This window comes from Podarcis cretensis, assembly GCF_951804945.1.
Source record: "Podarcis cretensis genome assembly, chromosome: 13".
Lineage (NCBI taxonomy): Eukaryota > Metazoa > Chordata > Lepidosauria > Squamata > Lacertidae > Podarcis > Podarcis cretensis.
This window is the reverse complement of record NC_137182.1, coordinates 5233933-5260907: the sequence shown is the minus strand read 5'-3', so window position 1 is coordinate 5260907 and position 26975 is coordinate 5233933. Positions and strand designations below refer to the sequence as shown.

The window sequence follows — 26975 nt, the reverse complement described above, 5'->3', positions numbered from 1 at the left end:
CTGCTAGGGGAAGCTCACAGGACTGAATGCTCCTCCATGCACATTCTTTGCACACAGAAAACTAGCATTTCAGGGAGATGGCTAGACTAGAACCCATTTCCCTTACAAGCTAATTTCTATGTGCATAGAAAGGGTGCCTTGAAGAGCATTCCAATCCTGTGAGCCACCAACTGCAGTCTGAAGTGGTGCAGCCCAGAAACAGGTTTATCAATGAGTTTGAGTTCAGCATCTTTAGTGCTGCTGTTTGAAAAGCTACACTTGATAATGTTGTTTCCAGAAAGGTTTCATAAAAGATTTAGGTTTAAAATCAGTGAACGTCTAAAAGTGAAGAAATTATTGATGATAGGAAAAATCATATACTCCAATGATTTCAGAAAGCTAGCCGGGGGGGGGGGGGAATAGTCTCAAAGCATATATTTTGAACCACCACTCCATCAATACTTGGTTTAACAAGTACGTGCAAGACAGAGTATAACCTGGAACAATGCAAGAATGCTGTAAGTCCTATTCTTAATTGTACAATTCTCTTGGCACTGAAAGACCATCAAATTGCACGCAGATTACCAACGTCATTTAACCCATCCAATTAAATGATGTTGAGATTGTAGCCAAGCATTCACGCTGGTTTTCCTTAGCATATTACATGTTTTAAACTTTAATATGCTTGAAGACGAATTGTTTTCTCTGGAGATTGTATCACCATATCATTTCCATCATCATGCTCATTCACGGACTGCAGTGGCCTGATGCAATTATGACAAGTAATCATAATTGATTTCAGTAACCAAGATTAGGTTAAGTTTGCATCAAATTACCTTTAGCATTATGGGCAATTTTGTCTTAGGAAAAATTAGAGTGGTTTAGCAAAGAGACTTTGGGAAACTTTTTCTTTCTTTTTTTAAATAAAGAGACCACTCTGCCCATTGAGCATAATTGTTTGTGGTTCTTACGGTGGATGAAGAAAATGAAGCAAGCAATAAAACTTTCTCGGAAAGAAAGCACACATGTAAACCTGATCACTGGCTAACATGTTTCAAGCAGAAATACTGATATGGGTATAGGCTCTTCCAGAACTAATTCATCCCCGTAAAGAAACATACCCTGCAGTAACTTTAAGCCACAGCCATACGCGTGTGCATGCACTCATGTGAAAATATCGCACACACTAAATTGCACTGAGGCCGTGACAACGTGCAACTTAGTAATGTGCAATATCCCCACCAGAGCAAGCAGAATGGGAGCTTCGGGGAAGAAGGGTCTGGTGCATTCAGGAAGAAAAGAGCATGCCACTTAGTGGGAGGACAATGGTTCAGGCAAAAGGTGTGCATGCAACTCAGAGATACATAAGTTCAACGATCTCTGCTTCGGTTGCGCAGAACATAAGACAGGTTAGGTACTGCCCTGTTAGTTTTAAGAATAACTCTATCAAGGAGGCTCCATTTTTACTGAATGGTAAGGTAGTAATGAAAATGAGTGATTGTCATCTGAACCATCCACAGCTAATGGTTTTAACTCTAAAGTCTTAAGCTATAATCAATAACCAGCCTACTGCTGAGGCAATTCATTCTAAACTCTCAAAATACTCACTATCAGTTTACTGCAGTACACTTTTATAAAAGTGAGAGAAATACTATTAAATGGCAAATACATCTGGATACAAATTTGGCTGCTTTCGAGTCCCCCAACTCAAGGCATTGCCTTCATTTCCTTGACTGGTAAGGATTCCTTGAACATGCTCTTATTTACACAACAGATGCATCCAACCTGTCTTCTGGTGTCAAGTATGCAATATTCTCATAACCCAACAGTTCACAGAGTGAATGAACTTTTCTGTGACAGGGGGAGGGCAACCTTTTCATTTCCTGAAGGCCATGCGAAGTCTCTGGTGTAGACATGCCCACCATATAGTCATGCACACCCCCAAATTCATATCAACATGCATAGAAAGTATTTCCTCTATGAGACCCAGATAGTCATTTTACTGAAACCGTGGGAATTTGGAGCCTGCTCTCCACCATGTGACCCAGAAATGTACCATTCACAGTGAATTCAGGTCTTTTTCTAACACACAGGGAAGCTTCCAATTCGCTTGGACTTCAAATGCAACAAATAGTGTACATGGGGTAGGAATTACCCTATAGTTTTCCTTAGGGAAGTGGCTAAAAGTGCAAAATGCATGGGAGACTCAAAATTCATCTTCTAGAATGGTGTCCAAGAAATATCCAATTATTTGCAACTCCTGTACTTAATTTTTACACTGCATCCTATGTTTTTATAATAAGCCTATTAATTCCCCAAAGCCAGCAAAAGTTGGCTCCTGGAAAAATGTAAATTGCAACAAACCATTGTTTCTGCAAAAGCAGATGTGAAAGCATTAAGTTGCCTTTTACAGAAGCAGATTCTTACATTTAGTCAGTACTGTCTAATCTGCAAGTGTTTTTCCCCCAGCATAGCAAAGTGAGATTCATAACTTGGGAGATGCCTGCAAACAAACTCCTTTCAGATGAGCTGAAAGTCATAATGGAAATACTTTGTAATGAATATGGTCTAGAGACTGATAACAATTAAACTATTCATTACACATAAAATAATAAGCAAACAGGATTAAAAAAATTAACTGTAGCTATAACCATACCCTAGGACTAATTGTGATCACTGGTACAAAAAAAAAATTGATCACTTGTTTCTGCAAAATTGTTTAGCCTTAACATATATACTCCTTTAGTCTCCCTTCCTCCTTTCAAATTGTTCACAACTTCTTCCTCTCTACACCAGAAAATGGCATGCCCAGCAAGATATATGAATTGAGATATATTCCAGACATGTAGGCTACATCTTTCAAAGCAGAAACTCTACATACCTAGATAGTGTTTTAAAAAGTAAAAATACTATCAAGAATGAAAGATATAGAATAAAACTTCTAGGGGAAATGATTAGGTATTACTTTGGTCAGAAAGTCCCTGAACCCCAAGCTTCTGCTTGCAGGTAATCAACAGGGTGGCATGGGACTTTATTTGGCATGCTCTGGTGACGAAAAGGGAAGGAGGCAGCCAATCCACTGGAGAGGAGCCCAAACCGGAGAAAATGGGAAGCAAAAGGCAGTCCATTTTAAAAGAGGGAGCCAATTAAGCAAGCCTAAAAGGGGAAATAGCAAAAGGGGGAAAGGGTAAAGAGAATAAAACTTAGTTTAAAAGAAGTGCAGGGGCAATAGTGAAGAGACTGCTTCATTGAAAGGTAAAGGTAAAGGACCCCTGACTGTTAGGTCCAGTCACAGACGACTCTGGAGTTGCAGCGCTCATCTCGCTTTACTGGCCGAGGGAGCCGACGTTTGTCCGCAGACAGTTTTTCCGGGTCATGTGGCTGGCATGACTAAGCTGCTTCTGGTGAAACCAGAGCAGCACACAGAAACGCCGTTTACCTTCCCGCCGCAGCGGTACCTATCTACTTGCACTTTTTGGTGTGCTTTCGAACCGCTAGGTTGGCAGGAGCTGGGACAGAGCAACGGGAGCTCACCCCGTCGTGGGGATTCGAACCACCAACCTTCCAATCGGCAAGCCCTAGGCTCAGTGGTTTAGACCACAGCACCACCCACGTCCCACACTTCATTGAAAGGCAGAAGCAAAAACTGATCAGGGAGACGCCCACATCCCGATAAGTTGTTTCTCCTGCCTTCCTTAGCATGGGAGGATCATAGAATCATAGAGTTGGAAGAGACCACAAGGGCCATCGAGTCCAACCCCCTGCCAAGCAGGAAACACCATCAGAGCACTCCTGACATATGGTTGTCAAGCCTCTGCTTAAAGACCTCCAAAGAAGGAGACTCCACCCCACTCCTTGGCAGCAAATTCCACTGTCGAACAGCTCTTACTGTCAGGAAGTTCTTCCTAATGTTTAGGTGGAATCTTTTTTATTGTAGTTTGGAACCATTGTCTGAGCCCAACCCAGTGACTTGGCGGTGCAGAAGGAAAATGAATTAACAGAACAAAGAAGACATACCCCCAAACTATACTTATCATACAACTTGTAAGAAAGTAACAGTGCACCTTATGGCCTCTTCGACAGACTGGCCAACTATATTGGAGGAAGGGCCAGGCTGTGACAAGGGAGTCAAGTTGATCACCCACTTCACTGGCTTGTAGTATTCATCACTGGAACTTAAAAGGTAGAACAATGTGGTCAGGAAAATCACCTGCAAACAGACAAGAAATAAAGCAGCTGAGTGTTAACTAGAAACATACAGTGGAACCTCAGGTTACTTACCGTCCTCCTTACAAATGCTTCGGGTAACGAGCTCCACTAACCGGGAAGTAGATGCCCCCTAGTTGTGAACTTTGCTCCGGGGTGCGAGCGGAAGACGCGCACCAGTGGCATGGCAGCAGCAGTAGGCCCCATTAGTGAAAGGGCGCCTCATGTTAAGAACGGTTTCGGCTTAAGAACGGACCTCTGGAACGAATTAAGTTCATAACCGGAGGTACCACTGTAGTATGATGGGGGTAGGGAAGAGTGCAATTCTGCTTTGCACCTCTTAATATAACTGAGAAGGGAATTAAACGCTGTTTAACATACTAGATGAAACCCACCTTGGGCAACAAAATGTTTTGGAATAGCCTTGCTTGGTGATGGCGTTATTTGCAAACATTCCATCTCACCCAATCTTTGCCTTAGCTAGGTTATTTTTAGCAATAAAATATTGCAGGAAATGGGTACAAAATTACACATGGATGTCCCCTCTGACCCATCCACATTCACTGATCAATCTAATAACCTCCACCTGAAAGAAATGATAGTTTTTATGTTACCTGCAACATTATTCAGAACTAGAGACCTGATATGTGGTATTAAAAAAGTTTTATTGACTGCAGTGTTGGAATATATGCACATCATATGAAGATACGGAGAGGGAAAGGTGGCCCTGAAGACTGCTGCTATTTGGTGGCTATTCATTACCCAAATGTCTGGTGACACTCACAAAGCTCAGATCGACCAAGCCATTTAACTTTTGATTCCATAAGGTGAAGATTTAAGGATGTTAATGTCTAAGTTTAATTTTATAAGAATTGGGATTTGGAAAACCGTTAAAAGGACATGCAATGAAATTCAACCAAGGGGAAGAGAGGAAGTCACTTAACAAAGTTAATAAGTGTAATTTTCAATAAGGCTATGATTTATATTTGTTTGCCTTATGTGTTTGTTCGCTTGTTTATAATATTGTGAAAACTAATAAAAAAATTGACACACAAAAAAGACATTTATCTTTTGTTTGGGACTACAGTGGTGCCTCGCAAGACAAAATTAATCCGTTCCGTGAGGCTCTTCATATAGCGGTTTTTTCGTCTTGTGAAGCAAGCCCATTGACAGCTTAGCGGATTAGCGCTATTAGCGGTTTAGCGGCTTTTAGCGATCAGCTGTTAAGCAGCTTATCAGCGGATCAGCTGATAAGCGGCTTAGCGGCTTAGAAAAAGGGGGGGGAAGGGGGAGGAACCCGCAGGAACTCGCAAGACATTTCGTCTTGCGAAGCAAGCCCATAGGGAAATTTGTTTTGTGAAGCGCCTCCAAAACGGAAAACCCTTTCGTCTAGCAGGTTTTCTGTCTTGCGAGGCATTCGTCTTGCGGGGCACCACTGTACAGGTAACTTAATGCTCCCCCACCATGCCCAAGCTTGATGGCAAAGCTTCCCTGAGCTGCACGAATCTGTTACACTATATTTTGCATCAGTGGACACACTGTATACATCTGTTTTATATTTTACAGTACTGTTCTTTATGGATAATTCTGTGTCTGCTAGATTTATTTACTAATTGCCTACCAGATTTGAACCTTTCTATTTTTGCAAGCTCTGAATTTCATTTTTTTTTTTAAAGCAGTTTTGCTGCAGTTACCAAAGCATTTTAATATATTTAGATACATACATAAAAAAAATGGTTTCATTTTCTCCATTTTCAATTCAAATTATAATCAGGAAATACTTCTGGTGATTAAAAAAAAATCCTTAAGAATCCAACATTGCCATTTTGATTTTTCTAAATGTAGAAAAGAGCCTAAAAAGTTAGCTTCAAGTTCTTTTCAATAGCACTGAAGTTTGTATTTTGATTATCCAACCCAAAGGGAAGATATTCTTTCCATTCTTTACCAACTCAGCTTTTGCAACTAAGGGACCCAACACTGTTATCAAACCTTTCTGTTCTAGCATTTTTTTTTTAAAGAGAAAGCTGTGGTTGTTTTCCCATCACCCAGCAAAACCTACAATAGCCTCTTAGCGCAGGTCATTGCTTGTATGTTTAAGGGCGGGGGGGGGGGGGGAGGAAATCACACATTCCCAAGCCAGAGCCCTTGACATTAAGCCAGCTCAATATCCAATATCTAGGTAATCACAAGCCCTGGGGCGATGTTCCAGCCATTAAATTTCCCACAAGCATCGCAGCTGTCATAACACAAAACTTAAATGGAAAGAAATCACCTCTAACATGACTGGTTGTGCCACACAGCTGTGTATGCCAAATTTAGAATCAAAGGAAACACTGAAAAAATTAGCCACACATGCTAACATAAAGCTCTCTCCACTCTTGCCAAATAAAACTTTGCATTTAAAGCAACACATTTTGGAATATATTTTTTAAAGAATAGCCTGATTAGCTTTTCAGATACCTTTCAATTGAATAACTTTCTAATGAAATGCCTGAAGTAACCAATATTTTGTTTGAAGTCTTGTTTATTCTGTTATATTTTACTCCAATAAGACCAATTTACCCTAAATAGAACCCAATAAGGTAGACATGTATGTAAAAAAATTTTTGCAGGTAGCACTTAGAAATATTACATAATCAGTACATTTTTTGGAATTTTAAAACCTGTATGAGATAAATTTTAGATTTAAAGTTAGTTTTGATCATTCAGCAAGTGTACAAAATATTAATAAAATCAGATCAATTGATATGGAATTACCCTCTTAGGAATATAGGAAGAAAAGAGTTTGCTATAACTTTTCTCCTCACCAAAATATTACTGAATACAGGATACCTGTCATTTTTCAGAGACTGGTGCAAATAAAATATTGATAGTCTACTCATTTGCCAGATACTGAGGTGCTTTCCACTCTGTGCAGCAGTTAACAGAATAATTTGAATTGCAGATGAATATGACCAAAGAGCCGAGCTAGGAAGCTACCAGAAATGACTATCTAATGTCTAAAGAATACAGTGGTGCCCCGCAAGACGAATGCCTCGCAAGACGGAAAACCCGCTAGACGAAAGGGTTTTCCGTTTTGGAGGTGCTTCGCAAAACGAATTTCCTATGGGCTTGCTTCGCAAGACAAAAATGTCTTGCGAGTTCCTGCGGGTTTTTTTCCCTTTCCCCCCCCCTTTTTCTAAGCCGCTAAGCAGCTAATAGCGCTAATCCGCTAAGCCGTCAATAGGTTTGCTACGTAAGATGAAAAAACCGCTAGACGAAGAGACTCGTGGAACGGATTCTTTTCGTCTTGCGAGGCACCACTGTAGCCCTTACTTCATACCGGGGGTGGCCTGACCAGTTTTGCCACCCGAGGCAAAATGGGAATTGCTACCTCCTATCTACCCCGCCCCATTCCCCTCAAACATCTGCCACTGCTATAACCCTGACTTTCTCCAAACTTGGCAGGAGTCAGAGCACTCCTCCATGCATTGCCGCTCAGTTTCCCCATGAAGCCAACTGGCAACATGGCACGCAGGAACGCTCCTAGCTCTCACCAAATGTGGCAAGAGCCAGGGCACTCCTCAAAGCCTTGCTGCTCGATTTCTCTGTCCAGGTTTAGAAAAGATGCGCAGCAATACCGCATGCCGGAACGCCTTCCTCTCACCGCCAGTGGCGGAAGTGCTGCTGTTTGCACTACCTCTTTGGCTGGCTGGCTCCGCTTCATACAGACTAACACACTCTTGGCAGTATATACAGACCAGCCACTCTACAGGGCAGAAGCTATCTGGCAAAAATGTAGAATTCACAGGCAAGAAAATTCTCTTTTTTCTCTACTTGGCACCATCAGAGCATAATAAAACAGTGCAATATTCATTTAAGGGGTGTGTATGCATTGCCTTAAGTGTCTCAGCACAGAGGAAAGCATAAAGCCTATAGAATTTAGGGAGAGTATTAATGGAAAACCAAGTTGTGGTCCTGCAACCTCTTCAGGAGATGGTCTACACTGAACAGCCCAAGATATAGCTGCTCCTCTCATGGACTATATGGAACTGGCAGAAATGACTGGCAGAATCCGAGACCAAGGAGAAGAGTTGGTGGAAGAAGATTGGAAGAAATTTAAAGTTTATCTACAGAAACATTGTAAAATTAAGGAATGTTAGAAGGATGTTGGAATGAAGTAATGTGGTTTTAGCAGAAAAGATATAAAGGATTAAGTAAAAATGGATTGTTAATTGGTGAAAGAACAGAATGTAAAATTATACTATATTAAGATAAATCATTAGGATAAAAATAAAGATGGAAAGGATTTGCTGAAATACCTAATTGAATTAGAATACAAAAAAGGGAGGTGTGAGGAGGTCAAGGAAATAAGCAAAGGAAAGAAAGTTATGTAAAGGATTGATTTGTTTGTTTGTTTTTAATTAACTGCATCTGTTTTTCATTTTTTTTCTTTGTTGTGTATTGTTCTGTATTTTTTTCTGTTCAAATATGTTCTTTATTTTTTTCTTTTTGTAACCTTTAAAATATCAATTAAAAAAAAAGATATAGCTGCTCCTCTCAATGAGTAGGCTCAAGAATAAGTGAACTCAAGAAAGTAACTGCCTGCAGAAAACAACCAAAACCCCTGCACTTACCAGTGAAAGCACAAAATTGAGAAGAGCAGTGCCACTGTAAAAGAGAACAGTTACTAAAGTTGTAACTGTGGTGAAAAGGAGGCTCACATTGTGGCTCATCACTATCCAGAGGGATTCCAGGATCTGGAAAAGAGCAGAATCAGACCCTGAAGTCACTAGCTTAGCAGAACTGTTTTGAAAAACACTGTGCTTTCAATACGTAACGTGTCAGGGTCATATGAAGATTTTTGTTAGCATCAGTGCCAACAGCAGTGGATCTTGTGACTGGAAAGCCCCATTATTTTCTTTGTTATAAATACATATTGACTCAAACTATGTTGAAACACTACCATGAAAAATATAAAACCACCTAGCCTAATAGGTAAAACATAACGTAAAACATAAACAAGCAGGGGATGCTTTTTTGCTCAACTGAATAATTTTTTCTGTGAATTAACACCATATATTTAGATATTTGAATCCATTTTAGAAAACAGGAACAGATCACTTCCATATACTTTGGTCTTTCAAAACCCTTTATATAATCAAAAATATAACTGGACGTCACTCTCCTGTCTCTAAAAAGAGCACTTCTTGGATACGTAAAGAAAATAGATCTGGATCTAGACAAAGATCTAGAAACAACCTATCTGACATCAGTGAGGCAATTGATAGCATTTTACTATTAAAGGCACGTACCGAAAGAAATGTCTCAATGTTCTCATGAATAAAGGAGGCAACATCTTGCCAATCAAGCATGTCACCTGGCCAGCTGTTTTGACGGTTTAAATGTGGCTTGTGTCCTTTGTGTCTTCCTGAATGAGTTACATTCTGTAAAATAAGCGAGAAACATTTAACTGGTGCTCAGAACATTTCTGTGAATTATTTAAGGAATGCATGAAGTTACAAGGGATACACACACACTATTAAAACAAAATAAAAAAATTCCTTCCAGTAGCACCTTAAAGACCAACTAAGTTAGTTCTTGGTATGAGCTTTCGTGTGCATGCACACTTCTTCAGATACACTGAAACAGAAGTCACCAGACCCTTCTATATAGTGAGAAGGTGGGGAGGGGTATTACTCAGAAGGGTGGTGGGATTGGGTGATTGGCAGATAGCTGTGATGAGCCTGTTGACGACTCTTAACGACTGCAATAGGTCTTACAGGAAAAAGCAAGGGGTGAGAAGGTGAAAAATGGCATTGTCATGTATAATGAGATAAGAATCCAATGTCTTTGTTCAGACCAGGTCTCTCCATGGTTTTAAGTTTGGTAATAAGTTGCAATTCAGCAGCTTCTCTTTCCAGTCTATTTCTGAAATTCCTTTGTAATAGAACAGCTACTTTGAGATCTTGTATAGAATGTCCTGGGAGATTGAAGTGTTCTCCTACTGGTTTCTCTGTCTTGTGATTCCTGATGTCAGATTTATGTCCGTTTATTCTTTGGCGTAAGGTTTGGCCTGTTGTCCAATATAGAGAGCTGAAGGACACTGTTGGCATTTGATGGCATACACAATGTTAGACGATGAGCAATTAAATAGTCCCGAGATGGTATGTGTGATGTTGTTGGGGCCAGTAATGGTGTTGTCCGGGTGTATGTGGCAGCAAAGTTGGCATCTGGGTTTGGTGACTTCTGTTTCAGTGTATCTGAAGAAGTGTGCATGCACACGAAAGCTCATACCAAGAACTAACTTAGTTGGTCTTTAAGGTGCTACTGGAAGGAATTTTTTTATTTTGTTTTGACTATGGCAGACCAACACGGCTACCTATCTGTAACTGGAACACACACTATTAAAACTGTAACTCTCTGAGCCTGCTCAGATTCTCCCCATCCACCCGACAATTTTAGCCAGAAGCAAACAGGCCTGGGTGATATATCGATACATAATTCAGGACTGGTTTGGGAGCCAGAGCGCGATGATGTCTTCACCTGGCGGTAAATCACAGGTGGGGCTTGGCCTGCGCCTGACTCCCTCCACCACCAGCGCTGGAGTGAAACTGCCTCAACGATGTTTGGCCAGTTGATTGTTATGTTGAAACGCTGACATCGCCCAACCCTAGAAGCAAACCTTGAGCTCAGACATTTCCTTTTCTTTTTTTTTATTAATTTTTTAGAAAAAATTTCTTTTACAGATTTAAATGACACATTCATATCCACTATAATATCAAATTCTTTTGGACTTCCCCCCGCTCCCTCCACAATCCTCATAATTTTAAATTTATTTCACATTTCCTTTATGATTGTATTGCCAGTTGATTAATCTTTACAGCTCTTATCCCTCTCACAATACCCTTTCTCATCACAAAGCCTCTTTAAATCCAACTAGCGTTGTCTGTTCATCACAAATATTTTCCAGATAAGTCGTGAACTTTCTCCAGTCCTGTGTGAACTTGTGATCTTTCTGATATCTAATTTTTCCTGTCAGTTTGTCTAGTTCAGCAAAATCCATCAATTTCCGTCTCCATTCTTCCAATGTTGGTAATTCTTCTTGTTTCCATTTTTGAGCCATTAAAATTCTTGCCGCAGTCACCGCATATTGAAAAAGTTTATAATCACTTCTATTAATTTCTCTTCCTGTAATTCCTAACAGGAAGGCTTCTGGTTTCTTCACAAACGTGTATTTAAACATCCTTTTCAACTCATTATATATCATTTCCCAGAAGCCTTTTACTTTCTTACACTCCCACCACATATGATAAAATGTGCCTTCCCTTTCCTTACATTTCCAACATTTGTTACATGTCTTATACATTTTTGCTAATTTTACGGGAGTGATATACCATCTGAGCTCAGACATTTCCTACCCTATTCCCTTCATGTAAGTACAAGAACCAGGAGATACTGAATTTATTTAACTGTGGGATTTGTCTTTTCATTTTGCCAATATCATTAATATTAATTTGCCCTGAGTCAATAGACTGGGATACTTACTTTCACAAACCACGAATGATATAGTCTGTCCCAGAGCTCCAGAACTTGTTTTTCAATCACAGCGGTGTTGTTCACTTTGTCTCCTAATATTTTGTGGAGCTACAACATACAAGAGGGAGTTTTATGTCAAAATAACTGAAAGGCAACATGTCAAAGTGAATACAGTATCAGGAAATCTAATTTTGTTTACATTTTTTTACTAATTTGCTAGCTAAAGAGAGTAGTCCATCTTGAGTGGATTCCCTTCATTTATTCTGCTGTAAGCAATTCTGCAAAAGTCGCAGAAAGCCAGTAGCCACTAGCTGTTCAGCTAAGCTGTTTTCTCCCCCTGCTGTAAAGTAATCTTTTGTTCCTTTAATCCATAAACACTATTAATATATTGTTTGTTTCATAAAAATATTTTTGAAGCTAGTGTATGGCAGTCTAGCAGACCCTGCCCAGGGAAGCATTGTACATGTTGCTTGCTTGTAAGAGCAGATGACAACTTTTTGTGACAGTGAGTGCTCCTAATTGCTTTGAAAAAGGCATTTAGGAGACCATCCTAAAAATGACCTTTCTCGACCACGAAGGCATTGTAACGACAGTATTAGGGAAAGATGCTAAAACGAGTCATTGCCATGCAACTCCAGGACATTTTTTGTCAATATCTATTAGAGAAGTTTTAAATATTTGATGTTTTATCGTGTTTTTAATATTGTGTTAGGAGCCGCCCAGAGTGGCATGAGCTTCCCAGTTTCCCTGGGCTTCTGAGCAGCTTTCAATACCATCAGTCATGGAATCTTTCTGGAACAGCTGCCTGGGCCAGGGATCGGGGAGACTGTACTCCAGTGGTTCTACTGTCTCAATGGCAATTCCTAAAAGGTGGTACACGGGCATTATTGTTTTGCCTCATGGTATGCCACAGAGCTTTATTTTGCTCCCTGTTCTATTCAGCACCTATGTGAAACCACAGAGTGGGGCCAAGTGTTCAGATCTTCAATGATTTTATAAATTAAGCACATTACAAACATCTGAAATCAGTGTTTCAAGGCTTGTAAATCCTTCAGGGCACTATATTTGAGTAGTAGTTTACTGATTTCTTAGCTGAAGACATTGAAAAAAAAGGCATCTCTCCTAATTGTCTTCTAACTTGGTAATCCCTATAATCAAGTAATAAGACTATTCCCTTCTTTGTCCTTGGAATGATCCCATGTTCAAGTTCTTTAAAATGAGCAGAGATTTAAACTTTCTGCTGTTAATTTCATTTCTTTACTGAACTGTATTTTCTTGATTTGATGGATATTGGGCATAATAACAAGGCTCTTCTATAGTATATACGGTAGTTGCAGAAAGACTGGTTTCATCCTTACCTTATGTGTTATCCATTCTCGGCCATACTGATAGACATTATTGGCAGCTGAATTCAAAGCCTTTTGAAAAACCTGAGCTTCAGGAAGCCAACTGGTTTTAAAAAGTAAATTAAAAAAAATATTACTATTACAGATCAATCTGTTTGTGTCATTATAATAAACGGCCAAGATACAAAATACTGATTAGCATGCCCGGTGGGATTTTGATCCCTCTCCCCCAAACAGCAGATCCCCGTGCCATTTAATTATTTGCTTTTAGAAGTCTACTCAGGATTTCAAAAGATATTTAAAACTTGGTGCATTGGGCTGTTGTTGAAGGAATATAAACCTGAAGTTACCTGGGGCATGTTAAACTGGTCCTGTGATACTTTGGATCCAGTCAAATGCACACACAGGCTTCTTTTTTAAAACTATAATCTTATTAACAATTTCCATTTTCTAACAATATGGCAGGCTTATCTAGATCAAAGGCAAACAGCATGCTTCTATAGGAATCACTCTCATCATATAGTGGATATAGTTTTGGGGTTGATTCATATAAAGAAAATATTCATGTCTCTTGACACTGAACACAGGCATTCTGCAAAGGAGTACAGCCTGGTAATATCAGCTCTGGTAATATCAGTAGCATTAAGAATTCCTCCCTTCCTACTATTTATAAATTTAATTGTTCCCAATGAAAAAGGATTTTGTCAGGGAACTGCCATCAGGGCCGGAGGGAGAGAGCGGGCTCCGGAGGGGTCCCAGAGAGCGTCCCGGGATGGGGAGAGGCAGCCCATCCTCTGGGGAAGAGAATCAGTGTAGCACCAGTGGAGAAGGGGGGCAGATGGGGGAATCGGCAAGGCAGTCCCATGACTCCTTGCCAGGGACCAGCGGGGAGAGTAAGGGTCCTCTGCTGCCTACACCCTCCTTGCGCAGAAGGCTTCCGCGCAGGGAGAGTAGGAGGAGACTAGGCGTCAAAGAGCTTCTTTGCTGGAAGAAGTTCAAGAAACGCCCACTGACGGATTCTGCCAGCGATTGAGACAGCCACGGGTGAGTGGCTGTCCGGACAGAAAAGGTTCACTCAGGCAACCCAGCCAGGTGTTGCACCGGCTTACGCACGAGCAACCCCTAGAACCATTACAGATTTAAACCATGGGTAGGCAAACTAAGGCCCGGGGGCCGGATCCGGCCCAATCGCCTTTTAAATCCAGCCTATGAACGGTCCGGGAGTCGTGTTTTTACATGAGTAAAATGTGTGCTTTCATTTAAAATGCATCTCAGGGTTATTTGTGGGGCATAGGAATTCGTTCACCCCCCCCCAAAAAAAAATATAGTCCAGCCCCCCACAAGGTCTGAGGGACAGTGGACCGGCCCCCTGCTGAAAAAGTTTGCTGACCCCTGATTTATACAATAGCAAGGGGGTATTAATCCAAAGTTAAGTGTTCTGAAGAACATAAATCTGCAGGTATCTAATGACCAAATCTCCTACTCAGCAAAGGATTCCAGACAGTAATTTGTTTTGAGAAACCCTGCCTCTACTTGTGCCAACCATATCTGTGGACTTAAGATTAAGAGAACATTTGTACACTACTGGGTAGGGCATTTACAGAATTGCTCTTCCAAATTCTATCACATTATTTCAGTATTCTTACTTGGCCCATTCTGGATGATTGGCTACAGTTTCATTGATCAAGCTGCTTGTGACTTCAATCATATGCACGCTTTCTTGGTGCACCTAAGTTAGGAGGGAAAATATCAATGAAATTAATGCAACTTAGCATACATCATGTTCCAAATTAATGGAAAGGCAATGAAGCCTAGGCTTTAAAAGCAACATTAAAACATTTTTAGTGCAATACAGACAATGCAATATAGTCATAATATAACAAGCTACGTAAGCCTCAAGGCAATAAACTAAACCAGATATTTTGCTATTGACAGATAACCTAAAGTAAGGTTGGCCTCAGGGGTTAAGTGACAATATTATTTTCCCAAACCAATTGCAAACCAGAATCAACCAATAGCCCACAAAGAGCCAAAATGACTCTTCATAAGGACCCAACATTGTGAATTTTTCACTAGTTTATATATAGCAGTATCTTATTACTATCATTTTTGTAGTACAGTATACTTTTCCCAATAGTCATGCTAATACATGCCTAAATATTTGTTGATTGCATTACAGTTATTTTTCCTGTCATATATCCGTTGAAAATTGAAATTAAAGTATTTATTTAAAAATAGTCATGCACACATCAAAGTTAAACGTAACAAAGTTAAAAGAACCAGGCAACTATGTACTGTATTTAATTGGACTCAGTACCTTTGCTGTAAGGAGCAGAGCTAGCAGAAGGGTGCCTATCACTAGCACAAATATAATGAAAATGCTAATGATTTTATCTAGCATTTTTTCCAGCCACACGATCATCTGCGCAGAACAAAAAGGGGAAAAGGTAAAACAGAAAAGTCATTGAACATTTAGAAATCAAAATTGCATGTAAACATACTGGCAGCCTTTCCTCTCAGTGAAATTTGGTTGGATCCAGACTTAGACCATGCTTAGAACAGGCCCACAGAAATCCTTGATCCATGCAACACAATCCTACCCATGTCTGCTCAGAAGACCTATTGAATTCAGTAGGGCTTATTCTCAGGCAAGCGGACATAGGACTGCAGCCTTAGTCATAACTAACAGGTCCTACTGATTTCAATTGGATTAGTTTAAACTTGACTAAGCCTGGAACTGACATGTTGGCTGCAAGAAAGCGTACTAATATAGGTGCACTGACACATAAGACAGAGTGTACAGCACTAGAATTGAGAAATATTAAGAGAGATTATATTACTCAGCACCGCAACACAGAACAATAACCTTGAACATAGTTTAACATTATTTACCAGACTCAAGAACAACTATTAATTTCTCAGCTTCGTGCACTTAATAATCAGAGGGTCATTATCTATGCATGGAAAGTACAGCTTGTAATAAGCTGGTAACTTGGTGCCTTTGTAACTCCAAATGATTTTCAAAAACATTAACCATCAAACTCCTTCCCATCAACGGAAGCCATACATTTAGTGTATGCCACATCATTTATTTAATTGCCGAGAGCCTATGTTTGAGCAAACTTACATGGTTTTAAATGTAGATTCTGTTAGCCCATTTGCTAACACCAGATGTAACTTATACCACCCGTCTTTGAAGGCACTGTCCTCAGAGTATGATCAGAAAACAGTAAAATCAACACAGTATTTGTCTCACAAGTCTTTAGTGACTTGGAGAGGTGCAGGTAACATAAGCAGCACTGCTGGTTTGCACATGCAGCTATGGGGACCAACAATACTAGCAGTAAAATGGGAGTTTCAAATTCAGTAGTAAGAGGCACAAATGCTGTTTGTGAAACCAGAAGCAAAACAGAAATGAGGAGATGGAAGCCATGGTCTGTGAATGAGCCAGAAGAGTATGTGCAAGAGGCAGTGTGATCAGCACGGATATCAGTAACAATAATAGCAGAACTGTGTTTGTTATTGGTTTTGGCACCGATACCAACATTAACCAGGAGAGAAAATGGCTCCTTCAGAAAGAATCTGGGTCTGGGATATTGGGGGGCGGGGGGGGGTGGAGCAAGGAACAGACAAGGCTATGGATACCAGAAGGCCAGTGAATGTTGGCATGGATGGCAATGCAGAAAGCAACCAATGATATTGAACATTTGCAACATTTGATGTGTTGGAGATATGGGAGAGAATGAAGCTTTCCCTGCTAGGTAGAATTTCAGCCATTAAAATGAATTTATTGCCCGGGATGCTGTTTTTATTCCAAACAATCCCAATTGTAAATTCCAATTCAGGCTGCTTTACAGAATGGAAAAAAGATATTTCCAAATTTATTTGGCAGGGGGGAAAGCCAAAAATTAAACATAAAATTATGATAGATATAAAAGATGGAGGAGGCTTTGCTCTGCCAGACCTGCAAATGTATTATTTTGGTTAATAATACATCTTATTTTGTGTTGGTTAAAAGAATGGATTACACTGGATAATGCAGACATCCTGGATCTAGAGGGTCACAACTTAAAATTTGGCTGGCATGCATGCCTTTGGTATTGGAAGGTGAAAATTTATACCTTTATGGCTATCTCCCATAGAGGGAATTACAATTAAGAGAGTTAATATGGATAGACAATAGGCGGCTGACGGGGAATTGCTGTATTTCACTGGGAAGGAACCCAAACTGAAATCAATGGAAAACCTAAGGAGCCAAGTTATGGACTGGTTGCAATATCATCAGTTATACTACATGTTTAAATTAGACAGAAAGAATGGTTTTTGGACCAAAGCTCACAATTCAGAAATGAACTCCTGCAAAACAAAGATAAACTTTTGTCTACAATGTATATAACCTGTTAGAATGGGGGGGGGGGGAGAGACGAACTAGTTAAAGCCTCAATGACACACTGAGCAATAGATGTAGGACACAACATAGATTTAAGCCTCTGGGAGAAACTTTGGAAAAGTGACTTGAAATTTACAGCATGCTATTCTTTGAAAAAGAACTATTTGGAAATGATTCATAAATGGTATCTAACTCCGAGTGGGCTTGCTAAGATTTACAAGACAGAATCAAATAAGTGCTGGAAGTGTAAAGAGGTGGAGGGAAGGTTCTTTTCATATGTAGTGGACATGTAAAAACGTAAAAGAGTATTGGGAAATGATTTATAATGAACTGGAAATTACTTTCCCCCCAAAACTAGAGCCCTTTCTGCTGGGGATAACTCAGACTGAAATCCCCAGGTTTCAGAGAGGGTTATTTATGTATGCAACAACTGTGGCTGGTGTTTTGTTAGCCCCAAAATGGAAAGTATGTGAGGTCCCAACTAAAGAAGATTGGCAACTTCAGTTGACAAAACAAGCATAACTTGCAGATTTAACATATAGAATAAGAAGAACATACGTTTAAAGAAGATTGGAAAACGTTTACTGGGTATATGGAAAATAACTGTGTACAACTGAAAATGCTGGCAGCATTAAGATAAATTCAACATGAATAATTTTTGATGGATGTAATAGAGGAAAACCGATTGGAATAGTTATTATAAAATACGCAGGGATGTAAGATATGCAAAATGAACCATGGAAAGAGAAGGGAAGTCATGTTAAAGTATGTAAAATGTTATATAAACACATCATCATAACCCCAGGAGAGTTTAGACACAGTTGCCAGGCCACAGCAGCAGTAATCCAGAAGACATAAAGATGGCTAGTGAGCCTCATAGCAACCTTCAAGGGAAGGAAGATGCTGGTGCCACTGTGACTGTAGGGATCTAGGCTGCAGCATAGAAGTACCTTTCCCTCTAGGGTAAAGTAGTCTCTACCTGGAATGGGGAGTAAACATGACAGAGGGATAGAGAACAAAGGATCTCTGTTCTTCAATCATGAACAGCCCTAATGATCACCCTGGTGGAACTCCTAAGAGACACCTAATGTTCCCAGCCTAGAGACAAAAGGTGGGAGCGGTGGAAGTGTTAGAATCATAGAATCATAGAGTTGGAAGAGACCACAAGGGCCATCGAGTCCAACCCCCTGCCAAGCATGATGTTAATGATGTAGAAAGGAGTGGCACAAATATTGATTTGCGTGGGTACTTCACATCACAACCTGGAGAGTGAAGGGAAGAACGTTCCTTGGTCTCCTCTTCAGAAACTGAAACAATTACCTGCACATCTGGAGAAGGTAAACAACTTGAGTCACCAACACTGGCTGTGTATAGCCAAGGCATTATTGACCATTCACTTGGGAGACAGGAAGCTCTTTCCCAAAGCATCACCCACATGTGTGTATATTGATGATCTTCTGACAGCAGACACCACTCTAAACCCTGTGCTCTTCTCTTACAGAAATATTATAATTGTCGTACTTATCAGTGGTTTGTCATTATCTCCTGTGCATTTTGAAATTTAAAAAGTCACTGCACCACAGACACTTCACTACAATTGTAACATCAAATAACAGTGAAGTGAAATCAAAAGTAGAGAACACACACACACACGAGAACGAGAGAGACAGAGAGAACAGAACAGAACATTAGAGTGAGTGGAATCATGAGATCTCAGAAATATTTTCCACAGTGCTAATGGGTGGTAGTTGAAGAACTGAGCAGGAAGGTGTAGTGTCCATCTCTGACAGCATGCATGCTTAGTTCAGCGGGTGCAGTTGGCTCCTAAATGTGTTAGTTTAAGCTCTACATGTTTCTGAATTGTGCTCTGTACAGGACTCTCTTTGTGTGCCTGCACAGGGAGTACAAAGAAGAACAATGGTTTATGTTCCTCTACTACAGTATTATTGATTACTATATACTCTGTATACACTTGCACTACTGTCTCATAGCCCTTCTATACATGGGTCACATTAAAAGAACAAAAAGTTAAACTATGCAAACATAAATAAGGCCACCCTAAAACAAATAAGCAAATTTAGCCATGTGATGTTAACAACTTGGGACTGTAGCACATAATAAGTGAACACATTGGAAAAGTTCTTTAAGTCTAGAACATGTTTTACTTGCAACTGCAAAAGGATTATTTACTGATGCACTTATTCACACTTACGGGACAAGTGGGGCCATCAACAAAATGTTGCAGTGAAGAATGCTTCTGTTCATTGTTCCAACTAGGTCGCCATGCCCTTTTCTAGAACACTCCACTACATTCCATCCTCCCCACCCCGGTTTTCCACTCTTCACCCGCAACAGACACCGTTTTGTGGCTATTGAGTGCTCAGCCATCACTGAAGTATTTTGAGATCTCTTTCCCCCTTAGGGTTCTTTTTTTAAAAAAAAAAGTTTTAAAAACATTTCTGCAACCCTTGGAAATCCTCCAAGCCTGCCAATACTCTTGTGTGTATCATTAACCATCCCTCTCCTTCATGGGTGCAAACTGATGACTGAATCATCTGATTAATCATGCAATTTTCTTGGCTACTCTGATTTAGGTCAAGACTTTGAAGGTTTTCCAATAGTTTCAGAAATAAACTAAGGGCTGATACACACAAGGCCCCTAATCCCTTATCCAAGGAGTAACTAGCTTCAAACTCTGGTGTCAAACCCTAGTAGTAACAAACCCAGGTTAGCATTAATCACAGTTGAGATTAGTGCTGACACAAGGCTTAGTAATAGTTAAAGCCATGGTGGGAATTTGTGCAGAAGGGAACGAAACCCCACAGTTCACTTCCTTAACCACAATAAAAGGATCAGAATCACAATGTGTGCACTAGCTCCTTGCTGCAAGTCAATGTGAGTTAGAGGCAAATGAATGAATGGCTTTATTTTTAACTCAAGAGCACTTTGCACCTCAGTGATCACGCTTTACCTTTCTGGTGATCTTGGATTCTCCATCAAACCATCTGCGTATTTTATGTGTGAGGACTTGAAATATACTTAAGCTAAACTTGCATCCACTATCCCTTACCAGGCTGGCCATAATCAGTGATTGCATTTCCTGCCCACACAGAAAAATATTCTAAGATATTAGTGATTTACTGGTAGTTTCATAATCAAGTAACTAATTGAAGTTATTAACAGTTACAAACAAATGTCATGATTATCTATGAGTTAGAGATACCAAACCATTAAGTCGCAGAAGGTCATTCACTTAAGGAAGAGTAAGCATGTAGTCAATGAAACTCATTTTTAATTATTATTTTTTAAAAATAACTTTACACAAAAGTTGTGTTTTGAACCCTAGTACAAAATAAATGCATTAAATGAAATTCTTGTAAATATTGTTTTCTGATTATTATTCTTAGAATTTCAGGGGGGAAAGCTGCAGTGAATAAAATTTCAAACTGTTTTAAATAGTGAATTCAGTATAACTAATGAAATTTAATTTAAATGCTTATAAGATGGAAATCGTCCTTTGAGGATAAAGCACATTCTTCCTGTGTGAATTGCACACAATAATTTGGCATGGCAAGCATCAAATATTTTATATACATATTTAATTGTTTTTCAATCAAATATTTGTGCATAGAGTATTATGTACGAAATATCTTTCTGAGCAAATATGCAATTTTTCTCTCAAATCAGTATTTGCAGGGATCAGGTTGTATCTGAATAAACCATACATGGGAGTAGGCCTAATGAAATCAATACTGTCTATTCTGAATATGACTTAGTCAAGATACAGTCCATTAGGTCTACTAAGAGATAAATAAACATAAGCAATATTATGTCCCATCAATCTTAGATCAGCCTATTAGTAATTTACATTGCACTGGCTTCAGCTTGGTTAAGAAAAGCCATATGCAAGGAATAACCATGTATTTATATGTTTTATAGCTTTTTCTTGAACATTATGGGAAAAACCAATTCTAGCTGCAACTGCCAATTGCATTCTACAGAATTTCCCAAATGGTATCAGTGTAGACATATCAGCCATGGTTAATTATGGTTGGGCAATTTGTGCAGACGGAGAGAGGGAATACACAAGCTTGTGGCTCATCGTAATTCAGGTTTTGTTTGAACTAGCTCAAAGTAGACTTAAACAATTTCAAATATTAAAAGTATTGTTAAGTTATAACTTTTTAGAAAAAAAAACTATAGGCAAGGGAACCTGAGCTGATGAACAATATAGTAAGTGGAATTCTGCTTTCTTTCCCCTCCACTGCCCAGCAACCTTCCAGGTTCAGAAGCTTCTCCACATCAAGGTAGCAGTCTCTCATCTCCCAGTTGCAAATGAAAATCCCAGGTAATCCATGTTTTGCCCACATTCTATATTCTTTATTCACCATCACATCACTGAAAAGCTCCATCCTCATGTTCTTTTAGAAACATTTCCCCCCCCCCCAGAAGCCAATTAGAGATGATGAGTGGAACTCTGTGTTTGGCAGCAAAACATGGGGCTCCCAAAGCAGAGAAGGGATACCTACAGGTGAGAAAATGTAATTGAGAAGGGTTGCTGAACTCAGTGGCGTAGCGTGGGTTGTCAGCACCCGGGGCAAGGCAAGTAATTTGCACCCCCTAACCCATGGATTTGCGCCCCCTAACCCGTGGATTTGCGCCCCCTAACCCTAACCCCCAGATGTTGTGCCCGGTGCGGCCAGCCCCCCCCTGCACCCCCCACGCTACGCCACTGAGTGAACTTTTGCCCCACTCCCTGTTTTGCTTTGTAATTTCATTTCTTGGTTGCCTGGGAAGGTACATGGGGGAAACCACCTGCAGGGAGAGGAAGCAGAGAGAAAGCAGCAAAAAGGCAAGAGTTAAACAAGCATCTTCCTCTTGCCATTCCTCTCCTGCGAATAACTCTCTTCTACTGGCACCCAATTTGCACTTCTGGCAGCAAATGAAGCAATATGCTTACATGAAGACCGTATTATTTATTATTCACCAAAAGTTGTGTGAGCATTCTACATAGGTTTATATATCTATTCCTCAGCTTCAAGTTCTCGGTTGTGTATAAACATGAGCTAGGTGGAGTTTGGTTATCTCAATTTGAGGCAAATGGAACATATATCATTCAATGTCAATGTTCAGTACATAATCCTTCTTCATCAAGCATGCTAAAGAAAACTAGAGGGCATTGAATGACCTTCTGTAGCTTATATCATGGCCTGGAATAAAATTGCTGTGATGCAAATCAAGAGCAAGCCATGTTACCAACAAGAAACAAAAACCACTTCATGCTGGGAAAGGGCACAAAATATATTAACTGCAAACAAACTGTCTGCTTATTTACCTTCTTATTAAGCCAATGCCACAGCTTGGGAGAAGGAAAGTGGGAGAACGCAGAAGAGAAAGAGACAAGAAGACAGTGAAGAATTATTGAAGAATGCAATTGTAGTGCAAAAATGAAAAACATACACCCCTGGATTATCCAAGGAATGAAATGAAACCATTCCAGAGACAGACTTTCATCAAAGCCGTAAAGACGTGGCAGAAACCATCAAAACCTTTTTTTCAATCAGAAAAAAAATGTACAGTATTTAGAAATTTTAAGACATGCACTGTACCAACAAAAGTCGGACTGCACTGATTTATATTAGTGTATCCTGAGCTAAAGTTTATGGGCCACTGTGAGCTAAAATATACACAACTGCATTACCTACAGAAAACAAACCGGCTTCTGGGGTTGTTTGGATGACACTCTTTAAAAGGGTTCATTCTTCTGGGGTGAGAAAAATGCTAAATTCATTTAACAAGCCATGGGACTGGAGATAGGGAAGAGAAAAGGAGATTACTTACCATGTATTTTTTTCTTCTCCCTGACTCACCAAGGGCATTCCAAAAATCTTTGGCAGCAGGCTTCCCCCCCTTGCAAGGTGCAATCACTTTAGCTGCTCCGTCAAGGGGAGGGGCCTTCATTCTACCCAGACTAAACTAGAATAACCCCTCAACCCTATAAACTGATAACAAAACTCATTAACTTGATGTGCAAGAAAGACAACTGTATAGAGAAAAGAACAGGACCATAGGAACAACCCCAGGGATCCCTGCCTAAAAAACCACCGACCCAAAGGATAGCACAGACATGAACAGAGTGCCCTCTGGCAGTCATGGAGAACAGCAACAGGGTATCGTCTTCTCCCATGTCTCAAAAGGGCACTCCAAAAATGTTCAGAATTCTTTAAAAATCAGTACAGTGGCACCTTGGTTTAAGAACAGCTTAGTTTATGAACAACGCTGCAAACGCGGAAGTGTTTTGGTTTGTGAACTTTGCCTTGGAAGCAGAAAATGTTCCGCTTCCAGTTGAGTGTAAATTGAGTTCCCCACTGCTATGAGAAAGCACACCTTGGTTTAAGAACGCTTTGGTTTAAGAACGGACTTCCGGAACGGATTAAGTTCGTAAACCAAGGTACCACTGTACTGTCCCAGAGTGGGGTCCAGGGACTAAAACTTTATGAATAGCTACTTTCTGCAAGACCCTTCCCCTAAATGCTGCATGTACTGAGGGCATCAATTGTTCAATGCCTTAAGAATTGTGTGCTGGAAAATACACTACCACTTTGCAAATTTCTGCCAAAGAAGAATGACTTCAAGAGGCTGCTGCAACCCAGTTACCTAGAAATGGTGGGTTTTGATACTTTCCTAACCTCTGAACCAATCTGACAGAAATCAAAAAGCGATTCAGAGTGTCTGTCACTCTCCCCAAGTACAATTAAAGAGCCCCTTAAACGCCCAGTTTGTGCCACATCTTTGCCTATTGATGCAGCAGCTTAGGACAAAAGGTTGGAAGGGAAACTTCCTGATATCCATGTAAAAGGTAAAAGAACCAACAATATTTTGCTTCTGGCAACCAACACGCCTTGGTAATTTCGAGGTATTATCACAGTCAGAATCCAGAGAAAAAGGAGGGGGGAAATTCTTCTCCCACACACCCCAGGAGGCAGTATTTGGCATATCAAATCTGTATAGATAAAATGATGCCTTTGTGGATTGAATACAACAGTGGGATATTTAAGTAGTTTGTTCCCATTAATGAGATCTGCTCTCAACTGCCAGCAGAATTGCACAGACCTTTGATGGGTTTCTATTCCTTTACTGGTTACAATAGTTTATTTCTTCTGTGGCACAGGAAAAACTTACAACATGGAAAATATGGGTGGCATTTCAAAGCACTGACGAAGCATTCCTTTGGCTCTCTACAGCAAACTCTCTGATACAGTGGTGCCTCGCAAGACGAAATTAATCCGTTCCGCGAGTCTCTTCGTCTTGCGGTTTTTTCGTCTTGCGAAGCACGGCTATTAGCGGCTTAGCGGCTATTAGCGGCTTAGCGGCTATTAACGGCTTAGCGGCTTAGCGGCTATTAGCGGCTTAGCGGCTTTAAGAAAAAGGAAACAAACTCGCAAGACGTTTCGTCTTGCGAAGCAAGCCCATAGGGAAATTCGTCTTGCGGAACGACTCAAAAAACGGAAAACTCTTTTGTCTTGCACGTTTTTCGTCTTGCGAGGCATTCGTCTTGCGAGGTACCACTGTAGATGGGGAAAAAACTTGTCCTGCTGCAGCGATTCATTCTACTCCTGTATGATGGAACATCACAGCTCAATAATGTCCAATGTGCCTACTCTTTCAACAGCAGACACGCTGATGCTACACACAAAACATGTAGCATTGCAAGCCCAGATATGGAGCAGCTCTTAACATTATGCAGCTGGAAGCAGAAAATATCACATGGGGCTGGGTATCATCAACCAAGTTGGATAACACAGCTAAATATTGCAGCCCTTGTTTAGGAGCTTGCCATCTGCACATGTCACAAGCAGTACAGCATTCACAATTTTTTGGTTGTGAATGGCACTGTTCACAAAGCATGTAAGTACTGTGATCAATTTTAATAATTATTAGTTCATTATTAATTGATGTTAATGGTGTTCTTATCATTATCTTCAAATGTATGTTAAGTTTATCCTTTCATATGCACTATTATGCACTATATATGCATTTTGCTCTATAAATGACACTATCTGAATAATAAATAATGCTAAAATAGATAGATAATGTTCTTGGAGGATCAGCATTTACATATTCCTCTTGTTAGGTTTGGTTTATGACTGACTGGCTAACTCACTCCAGCTGAATTTTCAGGCAGAAAATGTCCTTGGCATAAACTGAATATGCTCCCAAAATTAGGTCAGGATTGGATTAACACACAATTCTACCTATAAAAGTGTGACATGGCCTATACTGGTCCTCTGGGCAGAGGGTGGGGAGTATGAAAATTTGGATTCAAAAGGTATTTGAAATGAGACAGAGATGCCTTGAAAAGAATCTTGAATCTTTAGTATTTTCAGCACTGGTGAAGAGATCCATTTCAAGTTTTCATAATCATTGAACTAGATTCAAAAGTATTTTGGGATTGAGGACTCATTCCATCTCTCTGCAGATACGTTTTCCGGGGCGAGTTTGCAGGCTTGACACTCCAATTTGATGAACGGGGGTACTATGCCCATTTCATTATGGCACTGGTTTTTATGTGGTGTGACGTAAAGCACCCACCTCCCTGTCTGCTTATGAACACCTTTGCAAAACGCATTGACTATTCAAACAAGGACAAGGCCATTTTGAAGTGAGTTCTGAGATTTACTAGTTCCTGGTTGCAGCCAACCAGTGCTTCTTGTGGGTCTCTAATGACATGGGAATCTGCCACTGTCTGTTCCTGGATGCAAGCAAATAGGAACAGTCAACCTCTAATGGGCATGCTGGATTTTGCCTGCCATCAGGTGGAGCTCTAGTTCTCGAATTGTTTAAAGAAGATCCATAAAGAGTTGGACAAGCATCTCTGCACTCCTCTGCAAAGGGGTTTTGGTCTTGATCACTTGAGTTTGGATGGGCTGTATGACTACCATTTTGGTTGCTTTGAGAAGTGAAAAAAGTTTTGCAACTTGGAATTGGGCTCCTTTTTGCTGTGAATAGCATCTTTTTTTGTCTTTAGCTTCAGTAAGTCTAGCATCCAGTGGTTTACCACACACCTTTGCTCCAGCAAAAGTAGTAGATGGAGATGGGTATGTGAACTAGAATCTATTTCCTTAACCACGCTTATCCAAGCTACCCACTGGTGGCCTATGTCCTCAATACTTAAAGGGCATTAATGGTACATGGTCATTTATGCAACAATTGGAGATCACAGTATGTTGGCTGTTATGTGATTTTTATTTTTTTCCAGCCATGTCTTTGTTTTATTTTCATTGTGTGACAAATGAAAACATTCTTTTTATTTAACAAAACCTTTAAAAAAAACAAAAAAACAAGTTGGACTCATCAAAGAACAAACATACCAGGAATGTTGTGGAAACTGCTATCTTCCTCAATACATCTTTGAGCTGTTTGGACTTCACCTCTGTTATAGTGAGCCCATCTACCCAAAGGCAGCTCATGCAAAAAAAAAAAAAGTTTAGAAACATTGCCGCTGAGGCCTGAGAATTCTTTCAAAGAGCAGCTTC

General features: G+C 40.1%; 1 protein-coding gene across 2 annotated transcripts in view; it reads right to left on the bottom strand.

Moving 5' to 3' along the window:
* The window catches only part of TMEM245 (transmembrane protein 245), a 74227-nt gene that overhangs the window by 14804 nt on the left and 32448 nt on the right, over positions 1-26975 (bottom strand). Inside the window, exons 7-14 of one of the 2 annotated variants that reach the window (XM_079949443.1) lie at positions 22775-22798; positions 15367-15471; positions 14696-14778; positions 13062-13152; positions 11713-11811; positions 9480-9611; positions 8802-8924; positions 4044-4189 (exon numbers count right to left, since the gene is read on the bottom strand). In XM_079949443.1, the coding sequence (XP_079805569.1) occupies positions 4044-4189; positions 8802-8924; positions 9480-9611; positions 11713-11811; positions 13062-13152; positions 14696-14778; positions 15367-15471; positions 22775-22798 (803 nt within the window). The remainder of the gene's footprint in view (positions 1-4043; positions 4190-8801; positions 8925-9479; positions 9612-11712; positions 11812-13061; positions 13153-14695; positions 14779-15366; positions 15472-22774; positions 22799-26975) is intronic. The other variant, XM_079949444.1, reaches the window with a different exon arrangement.